We start from the raw sequence: 10,720 nt of genomic DNA, 5'->3' as shown, positions 1-10,720 counted from the left end.
GCCGTCAAGCTTCCATACAAAGTTAAGCAAGCCAAGGGTGTAATGTAGATACGCCGGGATACACTTACACTGCTCGGCCTCTGTCATACGCGAATATTTGTTTGGGCGTCACGCTCCGGTACACAGGAACATCTCTCAATAGTGAAACATACGAGTTATATATACCTCTCTAGGTGATTAAATCAACAACTTGACAGTTCGGAGGGCGAGACTAGGAAGCTATTAGCCTGTTTTATAGGTGGCACGGAGTATATCATGGATCTATATGAGAATAATTTTAACTTCAGTTACTCTCATAAATATAATTATTTCTAAAAATGAATATCAAAGTAAAAATATGTATCGTTGTTCTGGCCAGCTTTGATTTTAGAATTATATCCGGTAAGTCTTAAGTATATATATATATATATATATATATATATATATATATATATATATATATATATATATATATATATATATATATATATGTCTGTGTGAATAAATAATATTTTAGTGTACATCCCTGATGGTAACTTGTCATGCTAAATTCTGTATTTTTAACACTAGATTCACTACCAACATGGTCGACCAACTCAAACACCTACAAGTGTAACTGTGTCACTGGACAATGTGGAGGTCACACACCATGTCCAGATGGTCAGTGTTCTACATGGTGGTTTGGTCCTGCCTGTCAGTACCGTGAGTTGTGTTTGAAATTTTTGTCAAATGCATGCAAACCAGTTTTAGTGTAAATTATAATTTACATTTAAAAATATTTACGCTGTAGTTTAAGCTCTTCTCATCTATGTTTCAGAAAATCTTCTGAATGATAATTACACAGTGAGTGTCGATGTGGCAGACAGATATAAGTTGTATGATGGTAGAGACGACACTTGTGTCAATGTGACAAACTCACTCTCAGTAGCATTTGACAAGTCTTATTTGTTTACATGGTTGAGATTTACAGTACAAGATGGAGGTAAGGCGAAACATTATTTTCTATGTTTTTTTTTAATTAAAGAATTTCTTTAGCTCGTCTGTTACATTTGACGACACATGGAATTTAAGTAATAATTACAACAGCTCTTACTGTTTGTTCTCACCTCCACACATGATAGGCAGTAACAAAGACAGCTTTAGCCTAACGTTCAAGAACAACACACCCGACTGGACAATCCCCTGCAACAAACTAAACACCAACGTAGTCAACAACAGGACAACGGACGTCTGGTGTGATATGAACCAAACAACAAATGCTCTCAAGTTGACATGGAACAAACCCATCACAATTTGTTCGCTCTATGTTAGTGGAGGTCTGTAACTGTAGACTGTCTGTAAAAGCTTAAATGAAATTGTTTTTATAGCCTACACATATAAATATACATATATTCGTATATTTAGTAGCTATGTTTTAAATTTTTGAAATGTGTGTCTAAAATATTTTTAATGAATGTGATTTATATTTCCTATATAACAATCAAAACTTTATAAATTTTAAATGAAATAAAAGAAACTCTTTTTACTCCTTATTTAAAAACGTGTGTACTTATCTTGAATTTCGAAACGATTTAAAAACAATTATAAATGTATATATATTATTATGTAAAGGTTGCTCACGTATAATTTAAAAATAAGCTATTCAATCAGCATGTTTTAATCAAACATCGTAAAACCTGCTGTGGAGATTGGTTTCATTTTTTTTTCTTTGGACGTTTTTAATAATCTTTAGTAAAGAAAACTATCTACCAGCAAAGAAAGAAAATTACTCTGATACAGTACAACATTATATAGTGAATCGTTGCTATTGTTTATTTAACCAATCATCAAACAGGTCGCAATCTAGCATTTCGTCAGCCTACATCCCAATCATCGACTTACATGAACGAATCTCTGTCTGGTGCACAGAACGCTGTAGACGGTAACATCGATGGTGTATTGGATCACTACTCTTGTTCTCATACATCAGAGGCTGAGATGAATGGGTCTCCGTATTGGAGGGTTATGTTTGCATGGGAAAATTTCGTGAATAGAATTGTATTATATAACAGATGGTCCGTGAATGCAGGTACACTTATACTATACCATTTGTAGTTGTTAACACGTACATACTGAAATTGATGTATACTTAGATGTATTATATATTTTATATATATATATATATATATATATATATATATATATATATATATATATATATATATATATATATATAATTATCATAAATATTTAGGTCGATTAAATCAGTTTAGACTGGAAATATACAACCAAGGGGAAAGAACTCTCAACTATCAGGATACATCAACAGGGATGGAGTCATTATACACAGTTACTATGACAACCGTGCTGGCTACGTCTGTACGAATCACAGCTACTTATAATTACGGAGGGGGAATATTTGTTACACTCTGTGAAGTTGAAATGTTTGGAGGTAAAAAAAAAGTTAATATATTTATTTTAATAATAAGCATTTATTTGTAGTTTTGAAAGAAATATCAGCAGAGAGGGAAGACTCAAACTTTCTTGATGCCTTAGAACAAACATACAGCACAGAGACTCATATAAATTATTAAAAAAATTCACATTTTAACAAGCTTTTATTTAACTCACTCCCTCTGTCGACAGTCTGTCGTCAGTCTGTCTAGACCGAAACGCCCCCCCCCCCTCGCTACGCTACTGGTTTTACTTGACCGATAGGATTCACAGTTGGCACGTGGGTCAAGACATAAAGTCAATGCAATCTGAAACTAAATTTGACTTAATTGGATGCCTAATAATTATTTTATGAATTAATTAAAATTTGGACCGAAGTAGTAGGCATGTCTATCCAACCACACCACACGCGTCATCTCGTTCAATGGCTGCGCCATCACGTTCAATGGCTGCGTCATCACGTTCAGTAGACGCGCAATGGTTTTTAGTCATTAACTCTATTGTAAAAAAAAACATGTAAAGTACTGAAAAAAATTCATAAAAAACGTTTTAATAACAAGCTTTTATGTAATAACTAGAATACCCGTCATCCGTTGGATAACTGTGGGTTTCGGGGGTCATCCATCAAAAAACATCACGTCTGTCACTCAGAGGCATAGCGACCCTTCCCGGCGCCCGGGGACAAACTTTTCGATTTTAACCCCCCCCCCAAGATTCGATTTTCAACCCCCCCCTAAAACTTTTGATGTGCACCTCCCCCCCCCCCCTACTCAAACTTTCGATTTGAACCCCCCTCAACCTTTCAATTTATTTTTCCAAACCATTTTGGCGCCCCAACATATGTCCCCCCCCGCCCCCCCCTTCCCCTCCCCCCGCCTCCACTCCCCCCCCCCCACCTCCCCTCCCGCCCCCCCCTCCTCGCTACGCTACTGCAGTGTCACTTATCGTCACAAAAAACAGACCCCACATTCAAAAATATGTTTCTTATCTTTTAAAAACACCGAAAACACCGATTTCGGACTATCCCTTCATATACTGACGTCACATATGACCTACTCAACTCTACTTCACCTGCCCAGTGTCCCGCCAAGTCTCAGACAACATGTTTTTATCGTTTAAAAAACGATTCCAGTCGAGCATGTCTCTGACCACACTATCCTTTCATATGCTTAGGACAAAGAAACAGATGAACTCTACTTCACCTGCCCTGTATCCTGCCAAGTTCAGATAGGCAACTTTATCATTCACATCTAAAAAAAAAAATTGAAAAAAAATATCATTGACATATTGGTCTAGAACCTGTGCCACCCGCATGAGAGCGGACTACGCTACCAACTTAGCTATTTACTCGTGACGTCACAAATGAATTTTTATACTATACTTTTAAGTCTCCGCGCATAGATCTAGATCTAAGTCTAGTAGTAGAATCTAGTAACTTTCAAATTAAATTTTATCTTAAATTAGCCAAACAAAGATTTATATAAAATAATTAAGGCCTGAAATAGATTCTAGATGTATTAAGGCCTGAAATAGATTCTAGATGTAGAATTTACATTAAGTCTAAATCTAGAATTTACATTGAGTCTAGTGACCTAGATCTAGGCTAGATCTAGGCTAGATTCATAACTTTCCTTCGACAGCTGATCTTTAGATCTAGAGAAATTTATTGTAAAACTAAATGAAAAAAGACAGTTGAAAATTGATATAAGTGTTGGAATGTAATAAATACAGCAAACGGACGTATTGTTAAAGTTATGACCGACAGAAAATTAGATTTAGAACGCGTTAAACTTTTGAATGGAAACACAATTTTCTTCGATAGACGCCGCAATTTTATTGTACTAAAGAGTAAACAAAAACTTGTGACGTCACTATTCCCACAAAGTTTAGTCAATGTTTTAACATTTTAAAAAAAAAATGGGTTACTCTACGTATGAATAAATCAATAAATTAATTAACGTCTTTAAATAAATGTGTGATTAACAGTCTGTCTGCATTAAAAAATTATTCTCTACCTACATACTATTTTACAGCTCTCCAGATAGAGTCGAACATATCACAATACTCGATCGGACAAACAAACAAACAAACAAAAAAAAAATATTCAAACATGCAAACAAACTTGACTTTTAGTAGTATTAAGATAGATGGACTAAAAAGTAGAAAATAAATTATAGACTACTATTTAAATAACTATAAAGAAAAGCGTGGGTGTCTTCTTAACAATAGGAAAATATATCCAATAGATACTAAAGTGACCCACGCTTTTCTTTATAGTTATTTAAATAGGAGTTTATTTTCTCTTTTTAGTCCATTATTACATAAAATCTTGTTATTAAAACGTTTTTATGAATTTTTTTTATCTACTATTACCGTTGTCTAATGTAGTCTGTCTAAATTTTAAATGATGTTAAGGAATTTAGCTAGATAAAAGGGTACACGATGGTATTGTATCAAATATTCTCACGTAGGATGTCATTTTAGTCCATCTTATCATTCTATGTTGTGTTCATGAAAGTTTTCTGCAAGAGAAGTTTCGAATGTATATTCGTATCGTACGGCAAACTTGAAAGTCTTTTAAGTTCTACTTCCAGTAGCGTACGCAAAGGGGGAGCAGGGGGAGCGGTCGCTCCCCATCTGGCCATTTTCGGCAAAGTGGCGCCTTTTGGGAAACTTTTTAAAAACAAAGTTTTAAACAATGATATTTGTTAAAAACATATTTTTGGTCGGCACATCTATGTAAATCACAAAATTTATTTTCATGCAGCAATTAAGCGTTATTGTACTAGTCTAGTAGTGTCTACGTTTACAACACGTATTAACAGCTGCATCAGTTTGCCATTCTAAAAATAACCATTACGATGCATTGCAATGTTTAAAAAACCTCTACGGGTAGTACCACTTGGCAAGAGGGGTGTTACGTTTAAGGCAACTGTATAATGTATTTGCTTACGAATAATTGAATTAGAAAATGTTATACATGTGAGCGGGTGAATGGATTATTTGTTTTGTATTTATTTTATTTGTTGCGAATCTGGGAGTGCATGGTGGTCCAATGGGGAACGGCACGGAGTCCCCTTCCGTCCGAAGCGGTCACTATAAATTGACCGCTCGGAGTGATTTTCTTCCTTTTTTTTTGACCCGCGGCGAGATGTAGGTCGGGTCAGGTTTCTGCGTGGCGCACCGCACGCGTGGAGTGAGGTTGCTTGGGCAACTTGGCTGGGTGTTTTGTTATATATGAATTGTTTTGTTTGGTGTAAAAAGTTTGTTGTGTACGTATTGTTTTCTACGTAATGTATTGTACGTAACGTATTGTACGTAGTGGTTTTACGTAGTGTTTTGTTTGGTGTGGACTTTTGGATGTCGAGAATGGATGAAGGGAGGTTTCTGTGTGTCAGGGCCTGGACCATCCTAGACATCATAAGTCGGTGCAACACCAGCAAATGGTCAAACGTAATGTTTTGTTTGATGTAAAAAGTTTGTTTCGTTTGGTTCTGTTTTGTGGTAGTTTTTATCTATTCTTCTTTTATAACTTTTGGTTCCATGCAATAAATTTTATTAAATTGTTAAAAGTTTTTGTTTTATTTTAGTAGCTTATTATTTAGACTAAGGTTAGGTTTAACCACTGTGGGTTCTACCACGGTTGCACTGACCGGACAGATTAGTTAGTTAAGCCTAGGGAAGGGTAAGATAGATTTTAAGGTATCCCCCCCCCCCTAGCAGGGCTTACATACATAAAACTTCACGCATAATTACTTTATATATACAGTTTGAATCATGTGATTAATTTTTAAATAATTACAATACAGAAACAAATACAACTGATGTGGCACCTCTATTTAAATTTACTTATGAGCAAACTGCGTAGTGGTGGGGACATTTTGACAAGGTCAAAAACGTCATCACGAAGAAGTAGTAGTATTCTTACAGCTTGGACGATAGTGATTACGATTACAAATTATATGAAACAGTTACAACTCCCCTCCCCCATGAACCCCTCTGTAAAAAAAATATTGTCATAATACCGCTGCTACTTATTTAAATCTATTTCTGTAATATATATTTGTGTAATATATATTTGTGTAATATATATGTATGTTTAGAACAGTCATCTAAAAACTGACGCTATGGTCACTCTGAGTTGGTTATCTCCCTCCCACACACACACACACCTCACCACCACAATTGTGTAGAGCGACACTAATGTCACAGCAAGGTATACACTGGGTTGGATTATTGAGCTAAAGTGACCGGACAGCGTTGAATTAAGTTGAACCCACCCACCCCCCACCCCCGAAAATGATCTGTTAAGTCTTAAATAATTTCCCAGGAATTATTATGTAAGAATTTTTTGTAACAAGAATTACAAAACTTTGTGTTACGTTCATTGTTTTTGGTTGTAGTGTGTGTATATATTTTTTTGTTTGTTTAGATTGATACAATTTTTGTTTTGTCGGCCTACATTGTGTGTTTTTTTTTCTTATTTCTTCAGAGAGCTACTTTTAATTTATTTTACATCATAGCGAAGTAATGACATACAGCTAGTTAATATATATATATATATATATATATATATATATATATATATATATATATATATATATATATATATATATATATATATATATATATTTTGTTGCTCTTTTCGCTCCCCCTACAACGAAAACCTAGATACGCCTCTGTGAAAAATAAAAGGAAACTACTCCCTTCACTACTTTAATATTGTGTTTTCACACTCTCGACGTTGTACTAAAATTGAATTTTTAAATAGTTAATTTTTCAGTACCAACTAATATTATTTTTTTAATGCTAGACTTACTGTAGATAAGATAATCTCAAATTACAGATATAATACGTAGATAATACTATGGCTTGTCTGACCTCTGGTGACGTTGGATGCACCCGTTGAAGTGCAACTCGAAGGTCGCGCACCTGGGCATTAGATGAAGCGTTCATGTATTGCCCATGCACCGTGTTTACTCTCTTGTCTGAAGTATTCTCTAAAGCAGGGGTCTCCAAACTTTTCAGTCCGAGGGCCGCATTAACTATCAAATTTCATTTCGGGGGGCCAGTTAATTCCAGGCATGTCTTTGATTTTTCTGGGCAAAGTTCCTCAGCCATCACCAACAAACGTTTTATTCAGTGGACAAAAAGATCGCCGCGGGCCGGATGAGAGGACCTCGCCGGCCGTATCCGGCCCCCGGGCCGTAGTTTGGAGACCCCTGCTCTAAAGGAAAGTCCAGCAATACTTTTGGTACCAACCTCTGTTCCAGAAGCTACCGGAACAAAAACCTGTCGCACAAGGGGCTACAATCTTGTCTGATTTTGGAGTTTTAATCCCTAAATGAGTTGTGTCCCTATCTAACAAGCTTCATGTGCCCAATATAATAATTGTCTTAGTAAGTCTAAGAAGAACAAAGAAATACGTGTTGAACACAGCAAAAAGTACCAATATAGGAAATGAAATTAAACTTTTTTCAGATTTTAACGATTGTGTCGTTCCCACTTTTTGTGACTGTTGTCAAATGGGCTTTGCTTTTAGTACTTAAATACTACATGAGTCAAATGCTTAATTGCATTTTTTGTGCAGAGCTTTAAAAATTTGTAAAACCACGACACAGCAAATTTCCAATGGTAGAGAGAAATGTTTAATTTTTACTGATTAAAAAGTGCGATTATGTGCAACAGCTTTAATATGTTTTTATCTACGTTACACAATTTTAAAAATGAAATAATCAAGTAAAAATATATTATTTGTTAGATAGGCGAAATTTAGTAAAAAGAAACACACTAACCTTGGTAAGAGTGGCTATGTAAAATGTATTTATTTAGGAGTTATATTTCTAATTACACAATATTTACAGATTAATTACTATTAGTTAGACAGAATAGTTTGAAACTAATTAATGCAACTAATACCTCTGACTTTTAATACAACAGGGTTGTTGTGAATATAGGACAACAGTATAGACGTAAAGATTAAAGTTGAAAGTAACAGACAACTTCTATAAAACAAACTTTCAGATTCAAACTGTGATTGGGGCAAGTTTGGCCTAGAATGTGAGAAGACTTGTAACTGTGCTACAGACGAAGCTTGTTTTGTTGCTACTGGAGGATGTCCTTCTGGCTGTAAGGCTGGGTACTATGGGGAGGCTTGTCAAAAGGGTAAATACACCACTATACTTTCAACGTTAAACATCATATAAGTTTTGGTTGTACAAGTTCTGGAATGACAAAATGAATCAAATGACCCTCGTAATGACTTGTAATCTTTCAAAAGATCACCCCACTTTTATTATACCACATGTGTAGCCAATCCTCTCCCACACAATGAAATTAATTCAAAATGATTTTTAAAAAAATCTTATAATCATTTTCTAACTCTCTTTTAAAATTTACTGAATACACCTTTATTGTGTTGAGAGGTCACATATATAATTATTCAGTTTGAAATGTTTACAATTACACTCTAATTAAGGACATACACATTTAGCAGGTGTCTTTGAGATGCTACATTAAAAACTATATTTTTGATCTCGCTGTGATCAGCCTGTGAGCCACACACCTGGGGCATCAGCTGTAACCAAAGCTGTAATGACCGTTGTATAGACAACACCTGTAACAGGTTTAATGGAGACTGTGATAAAGGATGTAAAGACGCTCATCAGCCTCCGGCTTGCACACAGGGTATTTTGGGTTCTATATTTATCCGCCTGTCTCGCAGCGTGTTTCTGTATTACGTTTAGGTGTTTAGTTATGTCTAAATGATATTGAGTAGCCTAAATAAACACTATCACGTTAAAATGTAAGCACATATGTTATGTTATAATACATATATACAATATATAAATGTATGTTGTCATATAGAACTCCATTGTTTTGACGGAAGAGCTGATGGCATAGGTATTGGTATTGGAGTTGGAGTTGTGTTTACAACTATTGTAATTGTGATAATTACAGCCATCTTACATCGTTTAAAGTTGTTGATCATAGGCAGAAATTTGGGACCCTATCAAATAAGGGAGGAAACTGTTCCAACAGGCAAGCAACAAACAGGTAAACAGTGCATCTGCGTTGTTTATTAAATCAATTAAAGTAGCGGTTGGTTGATATGTCATTTACATAACAGGTCTTGATCGATGATTTCGTCGAGCGAAGTAAACTAAAAAAAAACCCAAAAACATTACATAACTAGAAATTATATGAAACTTAAACATAACTTTACATGGTGTTTAGATATAATCTATTTGATCACACATATCTGTTAATACAATTCTATCTTATGTATTCAATTATGAAAACGTATCTTTGTTGGCATAATCGGCCACATTAATAATACAAGAGAATAAGTACATTAGCATATAGTACATTATGGCTTTGGGTCGAATACGTTTAATTCAAACTTAATGCCATTCTCTTTAAAAAAAAACAACCTCTATTTTCAAGATATTGCTGCGATCAATTAATTTTTAACTAAAGTATCTTCAGCTAAAAGCAATTTGCTTTGCCAACTGTTAATATATTTTTCAGAGCAGAACAGGAACTATGAAGAAGTAGCAGAGACAAGAAACATTGGGGGACCAGTACAATTAAATGTTGGTCATAATGAAAGTGCTAATGTTTATGACGCTGTTGATTTTGAAGATATTGGAAAACAGCGAACACAGTATCAGGAAATCCTCACAAAATAGCAGTTAAATTGTCTATATGTTGATAGTAGTAAAAATAAAATTACAAGTTGGACACCTACAACCAGCTTTTTAATTATGTAGCCTATTTAATCTGTTTTCTGGTATACGAGAATATACATAAATATGATTACAATATATAATAAATTGTTTTAGATACTTTCGGGAAGTTAATAATTTAACTTAAAGTTTTGTTGGTATATTTTATTACATTGTTTCTACGTAATAGCAGTTTGAATTATGTGTTTAAACTATAAGAATAAATTGTCTTTAAATGCGACATACTCCAAAAGTTCTGGATTGGAACCCCGTCAGACGAGGCTTGTTAGATGGGAACAGCAACCTATCTAAGAGAGAAAACTCAAGAATCAAACTACTGCGGCTTAGTATGTTGTTTTTGAAAGCAAATCCATAAAGTGAAGCAATCTGATGTTGGAGTCAATGGGCTATACGGCGCACACCATGTTGACATGTAATGTTTAGAAGTGTTGGATAAAATAGCCTCACATTTACAATTTGAATAAAACGAAGAAAAAGCCACAAGCTTTAATCAATCCATTACTGTTCACAGAAAATGGAGTAAAGTTTAACATTTATAATAACTATAAATAGATTTTAAA

The 10,720-nt window shown here is 34.6% G+C and overlaps 1 protein-coding gene across 1 annotated transcript; it reads left to right on the top strand.

The window, feature by feature from the left end:
- The first annotated feature begins 220 nt into the window (after window positions 1-220).
- Window positions 221-10,141, top strand: LOC131949191 (uncharacterized). Its single transcript, XM_059310983.1, has 10 exons — window positions 221-381; window positions 550-681; window positions 797-961; window positions 1,101-1,295; window positions 1,814-2,047; window positions 2,213-2,410; window positions 8,437-8,577; window positions 8,962-9,099; window positions 9,280-9,468; window positions 9,943-10,141. Exons 1-10 carry the CDS (start codon window positions 318-320, stop codon window positions 10,101-10,103), a joined length of 1,617 nt encoding a protein of 538 aa, XP_059166966.1. The 5' UTR covers window positions 221-317; the 3' UTR covers window positions 10,104-10,141.
- Window positions 10,142-10,720: the final 579 nt, after the last annotated feature.

Source organism: Physella acuta, unplaced genomic scaffold (assembly GCF_028476545.2).
Source record: "Physella acuta isolate Inbredline_101_S28 unplaced genomic scaffold, ASM2847654v3 ptg000061l, whole genome shotgun sequence".
In the NCBI taxonomy this organism is placed as follows: Eukaryota; Metazoa; Mollusca; class Gastropoda; family Physidae; genus Physella; species Physella acuta.
This window is presented reverse-complemented; position numbering and strand designations above follow the sequence as displayed.

Excerpts from the sequence above, each read along its gene's own strand:
- LOC131949191 (XM_059310983.1), top strand. The coding sequence starts at position 318 with ATGAATATCAAAGTAAAAATATGTATCGTTGTTCTGGCCAGCTTTGAT. Across the intron at positions 682-796 it reads TGGTCCTGCCTGTCAGTACC|AAAATCTTCTGAATGATAAT; the intron begins GTGAGTTGTGTT and ends TCTATGTTTCAG. Across the intron at positions 9,100-9,279 it reads GCCTCCGGCTTGCACACAGG|AACTCCATTGTTTTGACGGA; the intron begins GTATTTTGGGTT and ends GTTGTCATATAG.